General features: G+C 46.0%; 1 protein-coding gene across 1 annotated transcript in view; it reads left to right on the top strand.

Moving 5' to 3' along the window:
- The window catches only part of LOC144147089 (uncharacterized), a 293,400-nt gene that overhangs the window by 3,804 nt on the left and 262,818 nt on the right, over positions 1–26,778 (top strand). The window contains exon 4 of the mRNA XM_077679136.1: positions 25,089–25,231. Within this exon, the coding sequence (XP_077535262.1) occupies positions 25,089–25,231 (143 nt within the window). The remainder of the gene's footprint in view (positions 1–25,088; positions 25,232–26,778) is intronic.

Raw genomic sequence — 26,778 nt, 5'->3', positions numbered from 1 at the left:
CCGGACAGTACCCTGGTTAACCTCCCTGACTTTCCTATGCTGTTCCTTCCTTCCTTTTCACCCAGAAGGCATTTCTTTATTTTTCCCACCGGATTCTCCTCATCAAGACCGCAAATTTTATACCTCGCATACACTATTTCGAACGTATTGAATTTTGACCTAATCTACTGTCCATGATTACCTCAAGAGTCTAACCGGGAAGTATTCTTGTATCACGCCACGCTATTCCTCTAAACGATACCTTTAATTTGATACCCGGCACACACTAGCGGTAAAATATGAAATTTTAACCTCGATAATGGTTCACCATAATTATCTCAGTACAATAATCGGGAATCTCTTTTGTATTTACCCCACGTGATTCTCCTATTGAGATGTTTAATTCGCGGTACCCCACCCACCATAGCGGCAACATTTCGAATTTTAGCGTAATGTATAACCCACAATGACGACCTGATCACTATTACCAGGAAGCATTTATTTTACTTATCTCATCTTCTTCCCGTCATCGGAACCATTATTCTAACACCCCTCACACTACCAGCAACAATTTAAACTTTCACCCAATCTATTACCCCTCATGATGCGGCCATTTTTCGGGCTAAACGAACGTCGCCTGGATCTTTCGGATGACACCACATTTCAAACGGAGAAGGCGGTGGCGCGTCCCCGCCGTCCGCACCATTTCCGCTGCACGTGTACCTTTAACAGCTTTAATAGCTCTGTGTGGACTCCAGTCAACCCAGCCGGTATATATGCTCCCAAGATACTTTAATGAATCCACCTGTGGGATGATGTATTGGCAATAACAAAGAGTGACATTAACTGGCGTTCAGACCGGAACGACTAGTAATGAGAATTTACTGGCGTTAATACAGAGATGACTAGACCCCAGCCAGGCAACTATAATACCTAAATATGATAGCAGTCAGGAGTCAAGAGATTGAGTAACAGACGCTGCAGTAAAAACTGCGATAGCATAAGCATAACCATATCTATAAGATCTTCAAACCACAGGGACCACCGTTAAGAGCACGCGAAAAAGCACAGCCGACGGAACTGCCCCTTGTGCCGCTCCTGTTGTTTGTGGCTGCCTAGAGGAACAAGTACTACCCTTTGCATAACAGAATCGTATATCTTTTAGAAATTCATAAAGCCACCCTGGTATGTATTTCGGAAAGTTTAACCTCCCTAATCTAGAGAGAAGCGTAAGATTTTCGACACTGTCGTAGGCTTTAGCAATATGTAGAGTCGCCAAAGCAGCAACTTGGTTATAGCGACGTGCAGATTATGTGGCTTTCAATGTCGATGTGTGCACTCCATATGGAACAGCCAGGTCGAAAGCCAATTTGGCATGGGCTGAAGATATGAGTTGCGGACACAATCTTTATAATGCGGTGATGCGAAATCCGCTCAATTAATTTGACCTCATTATACGTTAAAGCTATAGGTCTGGTGTCAACCACAAAGCCTTGACTAATATTCTTATGCATTGAAGTTATTTTAAAGGTGCGCCATGCATTTTTGAAGGAATAGTTTTTATATTCAGTGATTCTTGCGCGCCAATTGGAATAGCAGCTTTAGTATTTCCGCAGTAATGCCATCCAAACCATGGGCAGCAGCAGTCAATTTCAGACAGTTCAGCGAGTGTTACCTCTACAGAGTCATTTACCGCATCTGGCGTAGAAAAGCAGATCGTAGAGGCAGATGAGAAAGATTCGGCAGACCATCAGTAATCAGTTAGAGTGATTCAGAGAGTGCACTAGTGTATAATACCAATAGGTCCGACTTATCTGAAGAAGGCACTGCTTTCCTAGATGGAATGAAGCGAAAAAGGGCACGTTTATCATTGGACTTATAGAGATATGAACAACGCTACGAGTCATAAACTTTTTTGACGTTGGAAACGGCTCTTTTGATAATTGTGGAAAAATATTTGTAACTAGCGGTAGTACCTGGCGATGCCGGGATGTGTAATTATGTTAATGACATTAATGGGTATAATACGTGTTCATTAATTTCTTAGTTGTCATAATTGGCTAATTCATCGTAAGGTGGTACAGACTCAGGAACTCCTGCCTGCTGTGTATACATGGGCTCCAACCGCCGGTGCGTCTTGATAACGCGAAACGTCTCGAACGCGGTTTTACTGCAAATCTCGCGAAACGAAATGCACCAAAATGGTGCGCTCAAGCGAGTGAGTGAGTGAGTGATTAAGTGAAAAACGTATAATTGAGCCGGTGAATTGGGTGTGATATCCTTTTCCAGAAAGCCATGTGATGAGCGGGCCGCCTTCGCTCCGGAGGAAAAGGTGTCTGAACATCCAAATCGCCGCTACTCACCAGGTTCTCCCACATGTCATGGGTAGGAAGGGCGGATGGAAGACAGGGGAGGATGGGATTTTGCATGCACTCCGAAATGATATGAGGAAGCGTGGCAGATTGTAACTAGAACTTGCATTCGGCAAACGATTGCGCTGGGAACGTACGATGGAGGCCGACTGGTTGAGGAAAGGTATTCTTACCCTTGAGAAAAATATCTGAGCAGGTATGAACGATGCTCATCGGTAACAGTTTTATGATAAGTAACATGGGCTACCTACGAGAGGCACGCGGTTGCAGGAAGCAGTGTTGCGGAATGGGCGTCCCCATTCCATTCCAATTCCATTCCGGGGAATTACATATTGCCTAAATTCCATTCCTTTCAATTCCTCGGAATGCCGGAACATCGCCCATTCCCACTCCGGGAATTGCCGGGCAGTTCAATTCCATTCCTCTAATTCCTAAACTACTTATCGGGTGATTATCAAGTTACCAATGAACCCACCGTTAAGCTGATGTTATTACACGCGTTAAGAACTGTTAAAATACGCAAAACACGTAACCCAGGTCGAGGGATAGTGGCTTTGTGGCATATCTCGTTCAGTGCAATCACCCTACTAATTCCCACAGGGGCAGTTCTCCAGGCAGATATTATAGTATTTGCATGGTCAGCACGTCTTTACGAGTTGTGATGCTTTAATATTGTTTAAGTGTGAATGTGTTAATGCTAATGCGATGACATGTTCTATTTTTGTGCTGACAAAAGTATGGTTGAAGAAGACATTATATTCCTTAAGCAGTTAACACGCGTATGGAGCGGTCGTGAGCATGGTTAGAACTATAATTTTGGTAACGAGGAACAGAACCTCCGCATCTGGTGGTATCAGTTGGAAGAATTACCGCTCGAGCACCTTGTCCTCCCTTTGCACCAAATACGGATCACGGGCCGCACAGGTCGTCAGCACTCACGCATGTCAAGCGCGCCTTGAAAGCACGGATAGGTTCAGAACTTCCTGTGTTTGCGTGTGCGCAGGTATGAAATGTCGCCCTTGCCGAAAAGCTTAAATACGTGCGTCAGGTATCATCCACTGCGCACGAGCGAAAGTTCAGGCTGTGCTTAGAGTATGCGCGACCTTCGTATGGGTGTCTCGGTGAGAACCAATGCGAAGGGAGAATTATTTTTTCTCTCGTTAGTGTATACTGGGATAGTGCATTGGTTCGTATACTAATCTGCGTCTTGTTTTTTTTTCTTTTAGTAATTGGGAGATTGTTCACACTTTAGCAACACGCAACCTTTGGCTCTAGCTAACTGAAGAAGGACTTAGAGAATGCGTTGTTGCCTTGGACTCAGCAAAACTGAGTCCAAGGCCTGCACGACTAATTGCATAACTGAGGCCTGTATAAATAATTTGAGGGGTTGCATGCAGTGGATGGAGTAGCAGTGAAAGTTCCCCCAAGTGTCCTCTGGTCTGGGCGATCAACCGAAAGAAAATATGTAAAAAAAAATGATAACGATAATAATAGAAGGACACGTTCGGCAGCCGGTCAGTCTAGTGTTGTGGAAATCCCTACGCCAGAAAAAAGTGCGTAGGTGTCCTCGTTGATATATTGTAGGGTTGAACGCGCCGACGCAACGCAGGCAATGAGGCGCACGGTAGTGGAGGACTCCGGATTGTTTGACCACCTTAGGCCGAAATCTCGTACACACGGGCGTTTTTACTTTTCGCCTCCAGCAGGAAAGCGGCCGCCGAGGCCGGGAATCGAACCGCGACCTCGCGCTCAGCAGCGCAATTAGGTCTGCTCGTGAATTTTATATGCTGCAATAAATGTCTCAAGCTGCCGTGAAAGGTCGAAAAAAGTTTATTTTGGTTTCATTCATCAAAATTACGTAACAAAATGCTGTGAGCCAAATGGGCGCTTCGCTGTTAAGTTCTGAAAACATGAAGTGTAAATGACGGCTGCTTCAACGATCAGTTCTAAAAAAAAAAGTAAACTAATACACTTGCATTCTGCCTGCGTGTTGCGCTTGACCAACGAGCTGCTTAAAAGAGGTGTTTGAGAGCCAGTTTCGCTTCGCTGTCTGTCACTAAAAGAGATGCCATGGAAAATACGCGTTCCACGTCAGCTGACATCCCATTTACAACGAAAACTGCCCCTGAGAGTCGGGAAAGCAAGGGAAAGTGGCTAGCGTTCGCTTTCCGTTAGGTCGGAACCATTTAGGAACAAAGCTTGCAGCGTGCAGCTTGAAGGCGCAGGCGTGACCGCACTTCCTATCACATGGGCTCTCCTGTTTCGGGTGGATTCTCGAACCAATATTTTAGGCCTTCGTAGACGCTGCTTCGGGCAAAGGCGTCCGAGTGTCTAGACAGGAGGGCCAGTATTGCCAAACGTCCTGGGGGAGGAGGAGGGAGCGCGAAGGGAGGTGGGGCGTAAGCGGATATGCGAAATTCCGCAGTTAACACAAGCACCGCGCCAGCGTTCCGATGACGGCGAGGTGGGATGCGATCACCGACGGTCCGGACGCAAAAAACAAAAGTGAAGCGTGGGGAAACAGCTCGCAGCCGGTGCGAAGGCGCCGCCAAGGTGAGGCGAAGTTGGTGGGATAGATAGGGGGGGGATGCCATCGCGGTAGTTCCCCACGACGGATACCAACGCCTTAGAGCCGCGTTTATTAGGCGGAGAATCGCGACGAACTTCGTAGCCGCGCTGTATTTAAGGACATAATTGTAGTAGAATCGCTGCTTATAAATATATCGCGCTTGTAATCAGCCAATCGATTTCAACAGTACTGAGTTATTGTTAAATTCAAGGCTCCGGCTTACTAATGTTTCAACTTGGGCTGGTGGGATCTTTTGCATATCTTAGCATATTTTGACAAAAAACAGCCCCTAGAAGGAAAAGTGCGGTTTGTTTTGGGGAAAATAAATGTAATTCCATTCCCATTCCATCCCGGGTAAAATGCGCTTAATTCCATTCCAATTCCATTCCTTCAAGTATTGTGGCCATTCCATTCCCATTCCATTCCGGGGTCGCGAAAATGTGGAATGATTCCGGATTCATTCCAATTCCGGACTGGTAACTCCGCAACACTGGCAGGAAGTCCCAGGAGATGGCGAGCGCTATGCCTTCGCGCTGTTTACCAGCACGTCTTCTCTTTTAGATTTATGACAAAAGACAGGGCTCGTACGGGATGCGAGTGGTGGCAGAACATGCGAACAGATGGCGACCGTTATGAGAACGCGGGGCAATTCAACTGAATTTCACATCCAGAGGGGTGTAAATTCAAAATCCTCGCTTACCTTTTTACCCGCATGTTAGAACAAAATCCTGAAGTCGATTTTTTGGGCAATTGGATGGGCAGCGTTTGAAAGCAAAAACGAAGTGGATATATTAACGGGCTGTGTATTCATTAAAGAATGTGTAGAAACATGCCGTTTTCCCGAAATCCAGACTGTCTCTATTACGTCGGTGTCATAGTCAAATGTTGTAGGACAGTGTTTAGATACTTGAGTGAGTTATGGCCTGCCATAAAAAATATCTGAAAAATCATTTCACTGCTTTTCCCTCTCTCGGTGGGGCAATCTTTAAAATTTTCAGCAATATTGAGCTCCAACACCGTAATCATAATGTGCTCATGAAGTATGAAGCCGTTTGGACCAGCAGTTTTGCTACGCGTTGACTTCACCTGTTTTCGTTGACTTCACCTGTTTTCTCTCTTTTCGGCTCGTCCCCCGCACGGGCCACCTTGAGTATTCATGGTAACTGTGAGCAGAAACACCGCAGACTCCGAGCTCCCATACATAAGCCGTGTCCAACCGTGGCGAGGTGTATAAAGGTGAAGGGTAGAAGCCGTAAACGCTGGCCGTCGGAGCCTTGGTCAAGCTCCGGCCGATGGGCTCCCTGCCTGTCTACCAGGCAGGGAGCTCCGGGACCTCTTTGACTACCAGGGTAAGGTCAAAGGAGAAAGTACCCCCGTCTCCCTGCTTTTATAGTATGCCGTATGGTATTTTCAAAAACCCCCCCAACCGTGATCGGCCCCCTAAAAGGGGCCGCACCGAAGTATCTTTTTCTTCTTTGCCTTCTATCTCGCTCCCAAAGCCAGATAACTACCCTCGTTTTATGATCATCGAATCTGTGGACAAATCGAAGCCGGTTTCCTCTCAATCTGTATTTCTTTTTTCTTAATACCTTGAAGGTGTCATCGGCAAAACATACGACGCCACAAAGCTCAGAACTGGTGAAGTGCTAGTTGAAGTAAAAACTCAGCAGCAATCCCCAGTCCTCCTGAAACAAACCCGCATGGCAGATCTGGAGATCAGGGTCACACCCCACCGCAGCCTCAACAGTTGTCAAGGTGTGATCTCTGAGGCAGATCTCATGTCCGAGACCGAGGCCGACATTTTGGAAAGCTTAAGGGATCAGGGCGTCACGGCTGTAAAGCGCATATCAATACATGATTGACAATCCAGCGCGCGAAAACACGGCACAAAAAAGAACGAGAGTTAGACAGGACCAATGTTTTCTTCAAAATAAATCAGTTGTGAGTGCAGCGCTGTCCTGTCTAACTCTAGTTCTTTTTTGTGCCGTGTTTTCGCGCGCTGGATCGTCAATCATGAACATTCACCAACTCGCCCAAATCACAGTCCTCTTGAGCATATCAATACGCCGCGATGACAAACAGGTAGCAACTAGACACATTATCTTGACCTTCGATCGATCGATCGACTTGGCTATTGGGATCCACCCTTCAAGAATCCATAAATGCCGGTTACATACATTGTTCTATCCGCCCATAAATTCCGAACGCACGGCGCTGCTTCAAGTGCAAACGGTTCGGGCATGGCACAAACTCCTGCCGCGGCCGCCTTACCTGTGCGAAATGCGGCCAACATGACCACCCATCCGAAAACTGCAACACCCAGAGTTTCACCTGTGCCAACTGCCAGGGGCTCCACGGAGCGTGGTGCCGCACTTGCGAGAAATTTAAGCAGGAAAAACAAATCAGAAATGTTAAGGTCACAGAGAATATCACCTACCCAGAGGCGCGGAAGAGGTTCGCCTCTTTCCTTCTGGGGAGGTACGCCGACGCAGCTCGCCGGGGGGCGGAGCGGCATCGCGTTTCGGCGGGGACCCAGTACCGCAAGTCGGACTTGATCCCGTCCCCGCCCCCACCCCCCTTGGTTGCCCCGGGAAGCCCAACCAGCCTCCGCACCACACGCTGAGCCAGCAGCGGCTGTGATGGCATCCACGTCCAGTAGGAGTGATGCTGCATCCTCCACTTCCGCTCCACCGTCCCAAACCACATGCGAGGGCACGGAGATGGAGATGGGGGAGCCAGTGGCAGCTCCCACCCCCACCGCACCGCTTGCGCCATCAGAGGCGTTTTTCAAACCCTCATCGGTTGCGGGCAAAGAAAAGCGCGCCCCAAAGGGTCTGCGGTCCAAAGAGCCTAATCCCTCAATTTCTCCGTGGACATCCGAGAATAAAAGGACGTTGAACCATTCTTGTCTGCGGTGCACCACAAGGAACGCGTCCCGACGCCAAATCCTCCCGACAAGCCAAAAAAGGCGAGAGTCACAGCCCCGAAAGACGACACATAAATAAACACACACACTCCAGTAGCTCTCACCCTAAGTAATGGGAAGAGAAAACATAATTCAATGAAACTGTAGAGGCCTTCTAAAAAATATGGACTATGTATACGAAATACTGCATGCTAATCAGCCAAGTGTAATGTAGGTTCAGGAAACCCATTTGAATTCCAAGCACACAAATTTCTTGAATAGTTACATGGTCTTCAGAAAGGATAGGGATGGCTGCACACACTCTTCTGGCGGTGTGGCCATAATTGCCCGGAAATCCTTAGCCTGCCACCCTGTCACTCTGAACACTATCCTTGAGGCTGTAGCAATACGCTTGATAATATTTAATAGGTTGATAACGGTATGCTCCATATACATTCCTCCTGATGTTTCACTTTTAAGCTCTGACTTCGAGGCGTTGGTTGACCAGCTACCCGAACCATACATCTTAACAGGCCACCTTAGTGGTCACAATTCTCTATGGGGCTCTTCTCGTACGGATGCCCGGGATCGCCTCAAGGAGAGGTTTCTTACATCCTCTGGAGCATGCCTTTTCAACAATAAAGAGCCTACATACCATAACATAGGACACAACATATACTCATATCTTCACTTGGCTATTGGCTCTGCAGTTCTTTTTCCTCTTCTCGAGGGGGGTGTGGGCTCTGACCCATATGGCAGTGACCACTTCCCCACCTCACTAACCTACATAGGTAAAGGCCCATGCAGTCCATCCTCCCATAATAGGTTTAATGAAGCACGAGCTAACTGGAATAGATTTACAGAGACATCCAAACTACACCACACATCCATAGGACACATACACGTTGAAGAAGCTACCCAACTCCTCACGGCACACATCCTCGACGCCGCCGAAAAGTCCATTCCCCACGCCTCTGGTGCCCCGCGCAACCAGAAGAGGCCGTGGTGGAATGAGGACTGTAGGCGGGTGCGAGAGGCGGAGAACAAGGCGTGGGGTATCCTTCGTCGGTGCCCCACGTCGGGTAACCTCATTTTGTTCAAACGGGCCAAGGCGTTAGGAAAACGTGTGTGCCGTGAGGCAAAACGAGAGAGTTGGCGTACATTTATAACATCAATAAACTCCTACACAGACACACGGAAAGTATGGACACGAATACGCAAACTCAATGGACAACAAACACACAGCCTGCCTCTGGTCAGCACTTCAGGGGACACGCTCGAAGACCAGGCTGACACACTGGCACAACACTTCCAACACGTTTTTAGTTCTGCACACTACACAAGCACTTTCATGAAACACAAACAAATGGCCGAACAGAAGCCTATACTAGATAACAATAGGTCAACATCTTCTTATAACTCAGAGTTTTCACTGCATGAGCTGAGGGCTGCTTTGAGCACATGTAAACACTGAGCTGCAGGCCCAGACAACAACACATACACAATAATACAACACCTGCACGCACACACTCTTCCAGCACTCTTACACCTATATAACAAGATATGGCTTTCGGGGCACATTCCAAACTCCTGGAAGGAGGCTGTAGTGGTAGCTTTCCTGAAGGAGGAAAAGGACCCGTCATCCCCCTCAAGTTACCGTCCTATTGCCCTGAGGAGCTGCCTGTGCAAGCTCTTCGAGAAGATGATAAATCGCAGGCTCGTGTACTTCCTTGAGTACAACGGTCTTCTCGAGAGCAGCCAGGCAGGCTTTAGGGTGGGGCGATCGACGAACGATCAACTGGTAGCTCTTGACTCAGACATCAAGGATGCCTTCGCGCATAAGCAGTATTCTTTACCTGTGTTTTTCGACCTTGAGAAGGCATACGACACCGCTTGGCGTTATGGGATCCTTAGTGACCTCAAGTCATTCGGTGTTTCGGGGAACATGTTGAACACTCTTGTTAGTTACTTGTCAGACAGAACGTTCCGAGTAAGAGTTGGTTGTGCACTCTCAAAGGTTCACGTGCAAGAAAATGGCGTGCCACAAGGTGGCGTGTTGAGCTGCACTCTCTTCATAGTAAAAATGAACTCTCTTGATAAGGCACTGCCACCTACAATCTCTTATTCCATGCATGTAGATGACGTCCAGATATCCTATAAATCATGCAATATGTCATTCTGCGAACGTCTAGTCCAGCTTGGTGTAAAGAAACTTGCCGGCTGGGCAGACAAGAATGGTTCTAAATTGAATCCTGTAAAAAGCTCCTGCGCTGTGTTCTCCAGGAAGCGCGGGGTCCATATGGACCCAGACATTACTCTTAATGGCGTGTCACTTCCTGTGAACAAGGAGCACAACTTTTTAGGTGTGGTGTTTGACCACAAACTCACATTCATTCCCCACATCAAGGAACTTAAGCATAAATGTATCAAAACAATGAATATTCTGAAGGTTCTTTCCCACCAATCCTATAATTCTGACAAAGAAATCCTACTACGGCTCTATACTGCTTTGGTTGGGTCTCGTTTGGACTATGGCAGTGTGGTATATGGGTCGGAGAGTAAAACAGCGTTGCGAATTCTTGACGCAGTGCTACACTTGGGGCTTCATCTCGCCTCGGGTGCTTTTCGCACTAGCCCTTTCGAGAGTCTGTATGTCGAGTGTGATAACTGGAGCCTTGAGAACCAACGGACGTACATGGACTTGCTTAATGCTTTTGAAATTTCATCACTGAATAATCATCCTTTTTATCCTGTCTTTAACGATACATCCACATCTCTGCTCTTTTTAAATCGCCCCTCCCTTCCTCTGCCCCTTTTCACTTAGAGTGAGAGAGCGAGCCTCGGATCTCAGTGCTTCGTTTTTAGATGTGTACAGGTCATCCTTTTCAAACATTGTACCGCCTTGGCAAGTTCGCCCTGTGTGGTGCGACCTTTCTTTTATGAAACTTGACAAAAATCTGGTACCACGAGCTGCAATACTATAGCATTTTCTGTCTTTGCAGTTTAAATACACATGTGCAGAATTTTATAGTGACGCTTCTAAAACCTTCAGTATGGTGTCGTGCGCTGCTCACGGTCCAAATTTCAATACAGCCAAAACCATGAGCGTGCACTAACAATTTTTTCAGCAGAAGCGTATGGAATTTTATTGATTGTATTACACATTCTTGAAACCCAAATTCCCAATTCCATCATCTATACAGATTCTTTGAGTGTTGTTCGGGCACTGTCATCGCACAAGCCCTCCAAAAACCACCTACTTAATCTTGTATTCAACACTATTGTGTCCGTGTATGAACAAAAGTATGAGCTGCTCCTCTTCTGGGTCCCAGGACACGCAGGGATCGCTGGGAACGAGTTGGCAGACGAGAGCGCCGCTGCTGCTGCACTCAGAAACACTGTGGACATAACAACGATACCTATACAGACCTCAAGCCACACATAAGACAACACTTGCGCTAAACATGGCAAACACGCTGGAATGAACAGACAACATACTACATGTAATAAAGCCACACTAGGGACGGTACACAGCTGACTCACACAACAGACACACGGAAGTCGCCTTGGTTGGCCTGCGGATAGGGCACACCCATGCAACGCACTCGTATCTGCTGACGGGATCTTCTAGACCCCAGTGCAGCAGATGCGGAGAGGCCCTATCCGTAGTCCACATACTAACCACATGCAAGGAACTTCACAGACACGACACAAACACCACAGAGAACTCTACAGACAACAGATCCCCCTACATCCATCGCTGTTTCTAGGTGACGATGCCATGGTTTCCATGAAACGCGTGTTTGAGTATTTGTCAGACGTTAAGTTTTTAAACCTCATTTCCTATCACGCATAATCAAATCTGGCCCTATACACCAGCCATCACCATTGTCGTTAATTGATTTTATTTTGGTTCTGGCTTTAGTATCCACTATTTTTTTAAGATACTTTTGTTTGGCGCTCTTTGCCCCAGCTGGCCTTGCGCCAAAAAACTCCAACCATCACCATCATCATCTTTTCTGCTCGTGACGCGTCTTATTTCCAAAACAAATTTGGCCTTTTTCCCGGCGTTGCTTGGCGAAATCCTTAAAATTGGTTTTACGCATATGTAAGAGAAACATATGTTAGCAAAAACGAATGGAATAAATGAATCAGTGTAAGATTTATTGGAGAATCTTTAGGAACACCCATTCTATTCCAGAATTCGTAATCACCCAGATTGTGTTGGGTAGGGCGAAATCCTAAAACTACTTTTTAGATATCGTTAACGGATATATATATCAGCAAAAAACGACTTCGATAGTATGTTTATGGGTGACCTAGATAATCAGGAATTTACGAAAATACAATTTCGCCCTTTTGCTCTCATAAGAGTGCAATTTCCGAAAATTCCGCCTTAGTGATCCCCTACGCTATAACGCAAACGTACTAGCGAAATTTCAGTTCTCTAGGTCTACCGGTTTTGGCTTGGCATTAATGAGTCCGTCAGTCAGTCGATCAGTCGCGTACCTCATGTTTTAGGTATACATTGCAATAGTTAAGTGGGAATTGGTTGTGGAAACGCTTTTTCTAAGCCGCCTTTCTACATCAATAGCTACGTGCACATTCTTGTTTCCATCAAGGGCTCGGAGACACATCCTTCTTCGACATAACTAGAAATTGTGAGTACTGCGGAGAAGTGGTAAGGGCATCACAGAGAGCTGTAGCCCTTTCAGGTAGATTTCCTGTGGTCATAGCTGCAATCGCGTCCTTAAGAGATATTTGAAACTTACTCAAGTTTACAAAAGTGCGGCTCTGACAAGGCAGTGACCATTTAGGACACAAGATTTCAAAAACTATTGCAACATGGTCACTACTAGAACCCCGCCAACCGTCGACCAGGAAGACATTACCGCACCATGTGAAATAATATTTAACTCCAGCACAGGTCGCGTTATTCCATGAATATAGATAGGAGAATCAGAATTTATGCATGCTAAATTATTGTCTCTCATCCAAACAAACAAACGACTCCTACAGCAGGCCCGTTCTGAACCCCGAAGAAACATGGTTGGAATTCAAGTCAACCAGCAAAAACTCTAGGAGGATCTGCCGAAACGAGAGCGAAATCGAGTGAATCAGTATTTATAAAACCCTTCCAAAAGTAAATATTCGCAAAGACGTACGGTAAACTACCCGGAAGTTTTATCTTCAACACTAAAATTTCAGTCTGATCCAAAGTTCAAAGGACACTTTAGCAAAATTAGCAAATTCTGTAGCAACATAAATCAACAATCCACGACCCAGAGACGGTCAATCCAGTCTAAATGTACGGAAATTACTAAGAGCAAAAGATTGATTCTTGTTAAAGCAGCCATGAAGGGAAAGCACAAGTTTGGTTCATTCAAAAGATTGCCTCGTTAGAATCATACTGACACCACTTTTAACGTAGATTCGCTCAAATAAGCTACATAATTAGGAAAAAAAGGAATGGCCATGCGACCCACCAGCTCATTTCCCGCAACAGAATTTATGATGTCATACGAGCCAGCTCTGTGATTGGCGGAGGGCGGCACAAGCAGACGCAAACTAGGTAGACCTTATAAGCTAGCCGAACGGGCGATTTGTGCTTAAATTTAGGGCACATTCTTTATAAAGCAATACGAATGGTGGGACGAACAGTGGAAGTTACGAAAGCACATGTAAACATAGAAGTACTGATGCGTACTGCTGTTGGTACTGCGCGCACTATGCTTGGTTTAGCTGCAGTGCACTGCTGGGCTTTGAGGTTGTTTCAGACGACACTGGCCGATTGACGCAAGCAACGGTGTCTTACGGGACCATATTTGTCGAGCGAGCACTGTTTCAGGAAACTTTTATTTTCTCCTAGAACAAAAACAAGCCAGGTTTAATTACGGTCAAAAACAAACCAAAGGGAGAAAACGGCTTGTCACGGTATGGTGGCGCCATCTAGGTTCAGAACGGGGTTCCTCGAGAACAGCTCCACCCTGCAGGGTGGAGACACCTTTTGAACGGTTCCGTGCTGCTGCAATTGGGTCAACGTGCTCAACGCGTTGTTCTTTTCGTTTCCCACGATACCTAGCAACGCGAAACAGATAAGATTATTCAAACGTCGCCAGTAAACCACGTTGCGGCGATAATTTTGATGTGGTTTTGACACAATGACTTGCTTCGGTGGCGAGCGAGCTACCCAAAATGGCAGTGCCAGCGTATACGCGTCTCTACCCTGTACGGCGGACGCGTGAATCAACGTATTCTAGGCTGCAGAGGAGTAGGTTCCTGTGATGTCATTGCAGACCACGAAAACAAATTATTTAGCGGGAAAATCGAAATTTGAACTTAAATTGAATAATTTCTCACTGAATAAAGCATCGTTTGTATCCGAACAAGCGCTTGGGGCACTATAAAATACGAAATCTTTCGAATAAAACAAGCTTGTATTTTCTCTTCATGGCTACTTTAAGCCATGTTTCCTGAAGCAGGATAACGTCCGGAGAAAATTGAGAACAGACTCAAAGTAGGTCTGCAAATCCGGCTATAACAGACCGGTAAGTCCACTGCATGATTTTAAGCCACACTATTATTCATAGAGACCCGCTGCAGCAACTGGCAACCCTAATATCCGATCATTTCCCCTTAGGCGAGGTTTATTTTTCTTAGTTTTTGCTTTCGGCTGGGAGAAAAAGCCTCCAGTACCAGGAGATGCAGAACGTTTACAGCACTGAGGTGCAGGCCAGGATCGTTAGTCCATGTCCGAGTCTGAACAGGGAAGGTACGAAGCCAGAATCTGCGAGTGAGTGTTCGGGCAAGAAGCTGACGAGTATGCAGCCTCAGTGCAAAAGAGAGGATCAGAGCCATGCCATTCATTACAGACGATAAAGCAAGCAGGACAGCTCTAGGAGCTTCTGGAGTAACGCTTTCTGTAGAAAGCAGCGGTCTATCAAAGATAGAGGCAACTTGTGGAATCACTCGTTGTGGGGTAGTGCTCATGGAGGGAGCAAACCGCAAATACTGTGAAATCTGAGCCATTACGGTGAAAGCGACACACTCTGTGATATTGGCAGTTAAATAGGTAACAACTTATGCCACGCCTTCTCAACTCCCACCGCCATAGCTGTTGCAAGGCAGAGTCAGCTAAGGAAGGCTGCTGGGTTTTAGCTATGACTGTGTCTAGCATTCCGTCCATACGGAACTGCAACTGTCACTAAAGTTCCGTCCAGAGGCAACACAACTCGCGTTGAGAGCAGTCTCTCTTGATTTTTACCCAACCGACCAAAACTGCTACCGCTCACTGACTAGCCAGAATCGCTGACAATTATTAATCATTATTAATAATTACAGATGATTGGACTAACTCTAGCTCAATCCGGACGGATCTCCTAGCCACCACCCGACGCCCGCTTCACAATATTTCCGCGGGAGCAGTTGCTCTTGATTTTTACCCAACCGGCCAAACCGCTTCCGCTCACGTACTAGCCAGAGGCACTATTTATTATTAATCACTGGTAATAATTACAGGAGATCGGGCGTAACTGCCGACGACTACGTCGGCCTTGGCTCTAGTGAACGGGAGCGGTTCGGCCGCTTGAGTAAAAAACAAAGACGGAGTGCTCTCACCGCGTGAATTGTAAAGCGGGCGTGAAGAATAGCTATTACAAAACGTTAACCATGGCCACACACACACACACACAAAAAAAAGAACAAAAACGTTGCGATAATCGAAACAGGGACTACAACGTCAGAAGTCAGCGGCGGAACCGCTACACCAATTTTTTTCTCTAATACAAACTTCAACACACACGTACAATACAACAATAGCCACACTCTGCACGTGGTACAACCCAAACCGACATAAGCATACCAGCCATGCCCCGAGCTAGGCTTTGTCATTTAATCATCACTTTAGCGTAATTAATAGCTCTAGAAAATCCAACGAATCTGGTACTGGCTGCTGGACTCTCAGCCCCTCAACAAACTGCGTGACACTCTCTCGCAGAAACTGCCGGGCCGGTATGGCAAACACGTCGCCATGGAGCCATGCCATGCGCGCCCGCGATATGCTATGAAGGCCCAGAAGCATTATTAAATCGTAGGAGACTCTTTCGTTATTATCTGTGGGTAAATATCGTATACCATGCGGGTTAAGTGGGAAGTCTTTGTGTAAAGTTCGCTGCATAATATCCCAAAAGTGAACCGCCATCCAACAGTGTATAAAAACGTGGTCTATGTTATCCGGTTGTGCAGTCAGTACCCCACGGTGTATCTAACCCCTTTTCTTTTACCCATGTTGGAACAGTAAGTGTCCCTGAATGAAGTTTGAAAAAAAAGTACTTCACCCCCGGTTTTCCAGCCATACGCTTAACTCTATTCAGTACATCCTGCCCTCTCTCTATATATCGCGGTACCGGAAACAGACTGTCGCAAACATCTTTATATAATTTTCTACGTGACCATTGTAGGGTTTAACTCGCCGACGCAACGCAGGCGATGAGGCGCGCCGTAGTGGAGGGCTCCGGATTAATTTTGACCACCTGGGGAACTTTAACGTGCGCCGAAATTTCGTACACAGGGGCTTTTCGCCTCCATCAGAAAAGCGGCCGCCGCGGCCGGGAATCGAACCCGCGACGTCGTGCTCAGCAGCGCAACGCCTTAGCCACTGAGCCACCGCGGCGGGTAATTTTCTACGTGACACTGTACTCAAATATTCCATCGAAAAGTGCGTTGACAGAAACCTGAGTGACATGACAACTTCTCTAAAATAATATCATGAAATCCTTCCCTGTATGTGCAAACTGGATACGACAAATTCCTGCAGCGCTTGAGACAGCCGCACCTTGAAAACTGTTCGCCAAAAGCAATCGCTTGTATCGCGAAGAAAAAGGAACTGATTCACCAACTGGCGGACAAACAGGTGCGGCAACCCAAGACCGCCCTCATTGACGCGTCGAAAAAGGTTATCTCTACTGCACCTTTCCCAAGTAAATGACCAGATAAACACAGCCAATGCGCGATGCATTTTCATTCATTCATTCAGTGTACCCCTAAAGGCCCTCTGGCGAGGGTATTACATAGTGGGGAGGGGGGCAAGACAACATTATACAAAATTACTAACAAAAATACAAAACGCATTATAACCAGTAATTAGTCGCAACGAAGGGAAGAAACAATAAATACAACCGACAGCCATACCGCGTTGTACAATCGTTAAACAATCAGATAAATTGGGAACATGGCTCGCAAGACCTCAAGAATTTGCTTGACACTATTGCGCCCATAATATTGGCTGAAAAAAAATCAATATAACGCACAAACAAAGAACAGAGAACATAACAAGTGGCAGCGTATGCAGAAATAGCCTGCAGCAAGAGCAGCGTATGCAAGCTACTGCCACAATTTATGGTAGAGGTAAAAACTACAGAAAAAAAAATTCTAGTTAGTGCCCGTAGTGTGCAAGAGCTGCAAGAATTTATTAGAATCTTTTTCGGTGGCCACATGTGCTGGCAAGTCATTCCACTCAGCAATGGTGCGCGGTATGAATGATTGTGCGAAACGAAGTGAATGACATTGTGGGCGTTTAACTTTAATGGGGTGATCGCGTCGTGGAAAGAGAGCAGAAGGGCTTTCAAAAAAACTTTCACGCAGTGACGGGGGGTTATTAAGCTTGTGAAAAAGTGATAAGCGCGCATGTTTCCGGCGCTGGGCCAAATCAACTAGTTCAGCACGGTTTTTTAAGTTAGTAACGCTGGAAAAGGAAGAATAATCAGAGTAAATAAACCGAGCAGCACGGTTTTGCACGGATTCAATAATTGATACGATGTAGGCTTGATGAGGGTCCCAAATGGCGCTAGCATACTCCAATTTAGGGCGAATTAAAGTGGTGAAAGCAATCTTTTTTAACTGTGGTGGAGCCTGTTTTAAATTACGTTTTAGCAACCCAAGTGAACGGTTAGTGCTTGCAAGAGTAAGTTCGACGTGACGCTGTCATGTTAGATCCTGCTGAAAGTGAAGGCCAAGGTACTTGTAAGAAGATGTGATCTCAAGTGGCGCATTATTCAAGAAGTAATAAGTGGGAATACGGTTAGTAGCGTTAGTAACGGACATAAACTTAGTTTTAGAAACGTTTAGTGACATAAGCCAGGTTGAACACCAGAGGTTAATTTTGTCCAGATCAGATTGCAAGGTTGAACGGTCGGAATCAGAGGAAATGGTACGATATATTACGCAGTCATCTGCATACAGTCTAACTTGAGAAGATACAGAGTTGGGAAGATCGTTAACATAGACAAGGAAAAGGAGAGGACCTACCCTGAGGGACGCCAGAAGTTACCGGAACAGAGGAAGAATTTGCATTCATAGCAAAGGTGAATTGGGACCTGGTGGATAGGAAAGCTTCAATCCATCTAAGAACGTCCGGGTGAAGGTTAAGTTGTGCTAGTTTCAGCATTAATCTGTGGTGAGGAACGCGATCGAAAGCTTTAGCGAAATCCAAAAAAACCGCGTCGACCTGGCATCCGGCATCCATGGATTTGTGAAGATCGTGAACAAAACCGGCAAGTTGGGTGTCGCAGGAATAACCCTTACGAAAACCGTGCTGACAATTAGAAATGACGCTATATTTTTCCAAATAGTTTATGACTTGACTGTGTACGACATGTTCTATCAGTTTACATATGGTATTAGTTAGGGAAATGGGCCTGTAATTCAGCGGGGAAGAGCGGTCACCAGATTTGAAGAAAGGGACAACCTTAGCTGTCAGCCAGTCTTGAGGTACAGTTCCGGTAGATAACGATTGTGAAAACAGAGCGCTTAAGAAGGGACTGATGCTCAATGATATGGCTTTAAGGATTTTATTATTAAAGCCAATATTGTCGGCTGTTGTAGAGATTTTCAGTTTCTGCAGAAGGCACAAAATACCGGCTTCACTGATAGTAATCTCCGGCATTTTTCTAGCGTATGAACTATTTAAAACGGGAGCGGATGAAACATCCTCTCTTGTAAAAACACTTGAAAAAGCCTGATTTAGCTGCTCTGCGCATTCATAATCGGGGACTGAAACGCCGTTGTTATCGTTTAAGATAATGTCTGGATTACTTTTAGGGTTTACAACTCGCCAGAACCTGCGGGGGTTATTTGCAAGGATCGATGATAAATCATGGCTAAAAAAATGACGGCGGGTAGATTTTAGTAATGATTGATATTCTTTATCACATATTTTGTATTTATTCCAAGAGTGTAAATTATTATTTTTGACGGCCTGCTTATATAAACGCTTTTTTTATTGTTCAAACGTCGGAGCTGCTATGTAAACCAAGGAACCGTGCTTCGAGTTCTCATCGTTAGTACGGGTATAAATTTACCCGCCGCGGTGGCTCAGTGGCTAAGGCGTTGCGCTGCTGAGCACAAGGTCGCGGGTTCGATTCCCGGCCACGGCGGCCGCTTTTCTGATGGAGGCGAAAAGCAAAAACGCCCGTGTGTACGAGATTTCGGCGCACGTTAAAGATCCCCAAGTGGTCGAAATTAATCCGGAGCCCTCCACTACGGCGCGCCTCATCGCCTGCGTTGCGTTGGCGCGTTAAACCCCTTCAATCAATCAACGGGTATAAATTTGTCAATTAGACCAAGAAGTTTACTTTTTAACAGCAGCCAGTTTTCTTCAATCGTGCGGTGGAGATGCCCATCAATGAATTGCTCATAGAAGGAAGATAATGCTATGTTCATACCATCAAAGTTGCCTCGGTTATAGCACCTGATAATTTTGTTAGTTGACATTCTTTCTACCACTGGGCGAATCAAGTTTCCAGTAATAATGACATGGTCGGAAAGACCATCAAAAGATTTTATTTTTGAGCAAGCATAGGGATCGTTCGTTAAAATTAAATCAAGAATTTTAGAAGATGTTGCCCAGCAGCGTGTAGGGAAGCTGATAAGTTGTGTTAGAGAAAAGTCTAGACAAGTCTGCAAAAATGTGTGTGCCTCAGTATCATTGTTTGAAACTGTTAGATCACTCCAGTTTATAGCAGGAAAATTGAAATCACCAAAAATAAGAAGTGTGACATTAGGAAAACGGGTATAAATATCGCTCATAACACGGGAAAATTCGGTCGCAAACAAGGAGCCCATATCAGGCGGACGGTAAAAGACGGCAATAATAACATTATTACCGGGAGATTTGAAGGAAACAAACACGCATCCAAGAAAAGTGCATATTGCGATAGGAGTCACAACAAGATCGCTTTTGACGGCAATGAGTACGCCACCGCCCGTTCGGTGGCACCGATCACAGCGAAAGAAGTTAAATTCTGATGCGCAAACAAAAATATTTTTATCACTGACAGTGTCATTGAGCCAAGTTTCAGTTAATATTACAAATGCTGCTGATGCAGAATCAATAGGTGAAGAAAGGGGGACGGTTTTGAAAGAGCACTTCGAATGTTTGTGAACACGAATGGAATATGATCGGCAATGGAACGTGTTACACGTGGTGAAGAACACTTAGTAACTGCAGGGAGGGAACGACGTCATTCCGTTGTGTCCCTTACGAGGGAATCCATCACGGGTGCATTATCACTAGCATTTATTCTAACAGCACATTCATTAACAGTGTCCCACACGTAAACATCATTATTTATGAAGAGCTTAGTAAAAACCAGGCGGCAGCGGTCTCCCTCTTTAGCTACAGATTTCTTGAATTGGGGCAGGCGAACGGGCAGGGAATAATCACGCGAGATGCTAAACGGCGTGTTTTTCAGCTTGGGTCCTTTGTTTAGAAGCGTTTCGATTTCCCTATCATTAAAAAATTTGGCTAGATAGGTCTCTTTTTGTCTTGTGCAAAACGACCAAGTCTGTGAGCTCGGGCCACTGAATCGACTGTTACGCCTAACTTTGACGAGCAAAAGTCTTTAACAAGACGTTCGGTTGTATCCCATGCTTCAGATGGTTCCTTATCGGCAAACCCAAAGAAAAGAACATTAGAACGCCTAGATCGATTATCTAGGTCGTCTATTTTATCTTGTAAAGTGGAAAAATGTTCATGGTCTGTTGGGGTTGCGCCAGTAGCATCAGTTTGCATCTTAGTTTCAACAGCCTGCACACGAGTTTTAAGCTGTTCCACATCGTTTTGAATGGTAATATGTTGGAGTAAGATCTTATTCACGGATTCAAGGAGTGTAGCATTGTTGTTTTCTAGACGTTTGACTGCGTCAAATACGAAGTTTAATTTTTCTTCTTGGGGTTTGGTCATTGGTCCAGGGTTTTCCTCGACGTCACCATCAAGTAATAAAAGGCTACTGAGGTACGAGGCTGTACTCCGAACGACATTCAAGAACTCCAATAATGAACAACACACCGCAGGGCACGGCAGGACAAGAATACATCTATCATCGCTACGGAAACAAGGCGTTGCATATCTTGCACGAACCTGTAGGAATAGGAGTAGAGGGTTCATGGATCCGTCCGATGTGGTCCCGCCGTGCCCTCTTAGCCTTTCGTCAATGTAGCCGGCTTTATGCTCGAGCGACGGTAGCGCCGCTATTGCACTCCGGGCTGACTGTGTCACCATGCCGCGTGGAAAAAGGTTGATCATGACGTCATGCGCAGATTCCGGCAGGATTGTTGCGTTTGAAGCATTCCAGGGTGGTTCCCGATTGACGACAGTCAGCAGCTTGACCTGTAAAAATAGGAATAGAGGGTTCATGGATCCGTCCGATGTGGTCCCGCCGTGCCCTCTGAGCCTCTGAGCGTCGAAAAAGGTTATGTCTACTGCACCTTTACCAAGTAAATGACCAGATAAACACAGCCAATGCACGATGCATTTTCTGTACATTCAAACGCGAGCAGTGCAACACTTTCATAACGTACCACACTTAGGCGATAAAAAATAAATTACAAACGGTCGCTTTAGCAAACATTGAAAGAAAAAACCCTTTCCACTTTTCTGCCCTGTCGCGTATGTGCTGCGTTCGGGCACGCCAATACGGTTCGCTGTCCTCGTAGCACTCCAGTGGCGTCCCTAGATACTTAACGGGACTGGTTTCCCAGCTCTCGTTGGCACAAAATTCCTGTGTCAAAGACCAGTCCCCATGCCAGAAACCCAAACATTTCCCCCAGTTTATCCCAATACCTGTGATTGACCCAAAACTTTTAACAATGTCCACCGCTTTTGTAACACTATCCTTGGTCGTACAGAAAACACCAATGTCGTCCTCAGGCCAGAAATTTTACTTCTGCCTCGCATAGCTGAAATCCGTGAATCTGTTCACTTTCAATTATATTCAAGCAGACCGTTTCGATATACAGGCAGAAAATAAGTGGGCTCAGAGGGCACCCCTGGCGCACTGACCATTCCACGCTAATGGGGCCCCCAGCGTCTTGTTTACAATTAATCTCGTGGTGCACTTCCGGTACGCTAGAGCCACCCCCTCCTTGATTATTGTTCCAACGTTCACATGATCTAAAATCAGCAGCAATAATTTATGGGACACACAATCAAAAGCTTTCTCCACATCGAACTGGAGAACAGCCACGCGAGCTCGGGCAGCGTCGCAACACTCGAGGACACATCTCGCCTTTTGTGTGTTTGAAAAAATATTGCGTCTTTTTATGCCACACATCTGGTGTGGCCTTACAATCTGCTTGATGACTGTTTCAATTCTTCGTGCCAGCACCTTCATAAAACTTTTGTAATCGACATTTGTCCCCAGGACGAGAAATGGCTGCTAATCCGCTGGTTTGATTTGGCGTTCGGTCCGGACAAAACTTTACCAGTTTTTAGCGTTCTGTCTGGTCGGAACGCTACACACTCCTTTTAGCTATTGCTTTTTCCACTGTGGTGACAATTACACCCACGCAATCGGTCATCTATGAGGCCTGATTTCCAGCAACCACAGCATATCCACGAGACCTTTCTTTTATTAACGAGACTGCCTCCACACGTGAGCAGCGGCGATTGTCCATAACCTCAAATATTCGTACTTCCTGTGCTCTGATGGGGCAATTGGAATAGTCTGCTGGGTGTTCAGTCCCGCAGAGACAACATCGGACATCTTGCCCAGAACGCAAGTCAAGAAAATAACTTTCACAGCAAGGTCGGCAGCGTGGATAGAATTTACAAGCTTAAACATATGTTCAAAGCGCCAGCAACTATGACACTGAAGGGGTCTAGCAGGGAGAGGCTAAACGGGGTAAATGAGTGACCACACGTTCATCTAAGAAGGACATGAGATCCCTACAAACGTGGCAATCACTGACTCTGTAGGTATTCTGTTGTTTTCTATAGCACTCTTGCGGTGGTATACCCAAGTCACTCCAGCCACTGAAAACTGTTCTAGAATTTCCTAAGGAGACATCTGCACATCGACGCCAAGAATGACACCCTTCATGCAAGCCAAATAAGGGAATGAATATTCACCTGTAGTGACGCAAAAGTGAATTTAGCAGGTCAGCTACCCAGGACTCGACTCCTCCCCGAAATGGTCTAACTTCAGTGATCATCACAAAGCTTTTGGTAGCCGCTCGAAGAGCCCCTTGTACTGCCTGAGGGTTCTTCATCCGGATGGATCCTCCACCTAGTGGCACCAGAGCCACGGGGACAGTGTTAACCCCTCTGCGCTTTAAGGCCTCCAAAGATACACCCTGCGGGCAGAGGGAAGCTTCCCAAGGGGCACTCCCCGGGCCGGGACAATCAATAAAATTCACCGCGCTACTACACGTGACACAGAACAAAAAATACAGACGCCAAAATGAGAAAAGAAACTGCAAACCGCCAGACAGTAGGCCGATCTCCAAACACCAAGGAACACCAAAGCAGCTGACAGGGTCCGCGTGCTCAGACAGGACTCGTGCTGCTGCTGCTTCTTCTCCCGTCACTTCTATACCTTGGGATATTCTGCCGAATCTTCTGCCGGTTAATGTGTGCACATATCCACAAAAGGCCATTGGCCAGTGTGCGGTCTCATCTTCCTAGTCAACTTCCTCGTCGTCGCAGGCTTGTCTGTCGCACACACAACCGCTGTGTTCTGCCTCATCACAATGCTCCCAACTTAAGAAAGAGTTTTGGGAAAACAAAACACACTTAAATATTCCACCATGAGATGAAAAATTATACAAATTCCAACCAATGGAATCATCAAGCCATACCTATTCTCCCTACACTCTGCCGTCGGCATTATAGGGCCCTTGAAACCTCTCTCCAAGAAAGGGAATAGGTTCACTTTAACGATGATACACTTTGCAACGCAATAACATTATGCGGTGGCATTACCAAGCATGGTCAGCGTCGTTTTAATTCCTTGACAGACACACCGACATCTCATTTGTCGGATGACTGTCGTTCATGTTCCTCGCGCGTCAGCCCCATTCAGATAAACCATTGTACGTTTCCGTAATCCTAATCAGCTTAAGCGAGAAATTATAGAGGCTTTCAACATAATTAGGCGTGGTGAAAAGTGCGTTCGTAAGACCTCCGTTCGTCTGCACGAGAAAAAAGTGGCTTTTTTTATTGTTGTCAAACGAAGGAGCTGGGGTAAATTCTTCCTGTTATCTCATTCAGTGTTTAGGTGTGTTGCTTACCATAGTGCATGCGCAGAGTCGATGTTTTCTGTATAAATGTTTGTTCGTTTTAAATAAATCTCAGTTAATAGTCAGCGCTCGTCCAGTCTGGTTCTTTTCTTGGTGGTCCAGATTTAACGCGCTGTTTCCAAATAACCATGTCGCAATATTAACTCGCCCAACTCTCCATCGTGCCGCAGTACATTTTCATTACATCGTCCCGTCTCGAAAACTGTTGGTCTCCATCATATGCGCGGTTCTGAAGCGCCTGTCTCAACTTTGGAACGCGATCATCGAGGACGAGCCACCAATACCATCACAATGCCGAGTTGCAAATAACAAACAAACGTGCTTTGTTTCGTGCACTCTGTGGACTGCATCCAGTTTCGTAGGTTAACCTTTACAGTGCAATTCAGTGGAAAGGGGGTAATTGTTAATATTTCAGCTTTCTTTTCTTTGCATTCGAGCGTGGGAGCAGCGGTGTAGCGTTGATTGTCTTGGTGTCTTCAGGTCATTTTTTGTTCAAATGCTTTCCGGGGCACGTCAGTGTCTGGGTCACGTTCCCTCTCTTCGCTTCCACCTCCTTTTACCATAACGACGTCAAACAGAATTGGGACTAACGAAAGGCTCGAAGCTTGTGGTAAAGCCAGCTTTTTCCGTTTCGAAGGATTTTAATAGCAATACAATGGTTACGCCCGGCTTTATCTTCCTCCACCAGGCCTAGCAACCATGGACAAAGAATGCCTTGGAACTGGGATCTACCGATTCCAACCGGGCGACTACGTTGCCATCGCATCACGGGCGGCCTGCTCCGAGATTCACGTGAACAGTCCAATAGGCCCGAAAGATGGTGCCTCATGGGTATGTGTAAAAACGAATTCTATCCATTGATTTTGGCACCATTTAGAATACAAGCAACTGCATCACTGCTGTAACTGCGTATAAAGAATAGAACAAGCGAACAGAGATAGACATGAGCACGCTGATCCTTCTTTAAGATCATGCGTGTGTTGTTTTTCCTTCCTCTGCCTCTCTTTTACAACCCCCAGGAAGATGCGGGCCAACTCGTGAGAGCGACTTTTTCTGCATCGTCTCTCGTAAAGCTGCAGGTCTTATCTCCAGGAAATGTAGTGCCCAGATCCCTGTGCCTAGGTCCAGCGATCATCCCCGTGCGCTTCCGTCCCTACATGCGTGTAGTTGAAAAGCTTGACTGCGCATATGCCATGCCTTTTTCTTAAGATTTATTTCAAGATTCGAGGCAAACGCAGTCATTATAACCTTGAAAAGATCGATCAGTGTAGGATCACTAGCAATGAGACCGTTGGTCAAATCGCGGCTGCTACTTTTATCATGAATACAGTGGACAGAACATGAGTACTTTACACCGACGTCAACACCCCATCGGAGACCATGGCAATCAGACCGGGGTCCACAGACAGGCAACAAACTGCTCGTAAAAGAACGCACTTAAGACGATCCACAACTGCCTCACAGAGCGGGCAAATGAAGTGGCCTCGGCTAGGCTAGGGATAGGCCACACACTAGAACTCACTCCCATCTGCTCACTGGATTTTGAAGACCTCTATGTAGCATGTGTGAGGAGGGCCTATCCCTAGTCCACATCCTAATAATATTGGAAGGCACTCCACACAACACGGCACAAACGTTTCCCTGAAATCTACAGACCACACTTTCCACTCCACCCATCATTGTTTTTAGACGGCGAACCATGGTTTTCTGTTAAACGTATTGTTGCGTTCCTAGCAGAGATAAAAGTTCTACAGCTCATTTCATGTCACGTATAATTAATGTGCTCATATGCTCAGGCCATTTTATATTGTCTTCTGTTTTGCTTCACTTTAACTTTTACTCACAGGTTTTAGTATTTACATTTACATCCCTCACTGAATAACTCGTTCTTTGGCGCTCTTTGCCCCGGTTGGCCTTGCACCATTATTCAGCGATCATCGGCATCATCATTATCATCACTCTTTTCTGAAGTCCACTTTGTTAATGAAGCCTACAAACTTTCTTGCAGAGCTGCCTTCACAGCCTGTTGTGCCTTAGAATAAGGCATTCGTTGATTTATCTCGAGGCTCAGTTTAGCCCCTCCTTTCTGTCCTGTTCTCTGACGACAAGGGTGCAGTTGACGATCGGTAATTTTTTTTGCGTTATTTGCTTATCACGTGGTGGCGCTGCTTGTGATTTACAATACCTTGAAGAGACGAATGTTTCACCTCGCTCTCTCCTCTTTAAGAGATGATACGTCATTCGCTTAATTATGCTCTTGTTTTGCTTTCTTGTCTTTTGTTAAGCAGCGTTAAAAAAGTAACATGATGTAGACCAAACGTGGTCATAACCCTAATCACCCCGGTACTGTACAATGAAAAATCTTGAGGTATAGCCAT

Source organism: Haemaphysalis longicornis, unplaced genomic scaffold (assembly GCF_048455015.1).
Source record: "Haemaphysalis longicornis isolate Haplotype H1 unplaced genomic scaffold, Haemaphysalis longicornis Haplotype H1 scaffold_7, whole genome shotgun sequence".
NCBI lineage: Eukaryota > Metazoa > Arthropoda > Arachnida > Ixodida > Ixodidae > Haemaphysalis > Haemaphysalis longicornis.
The sequence above is the reverse complement of the archived record's forward strand: the minus strand, read 5'-3'. Positions and strand labels throughout refer to the sequence as shown.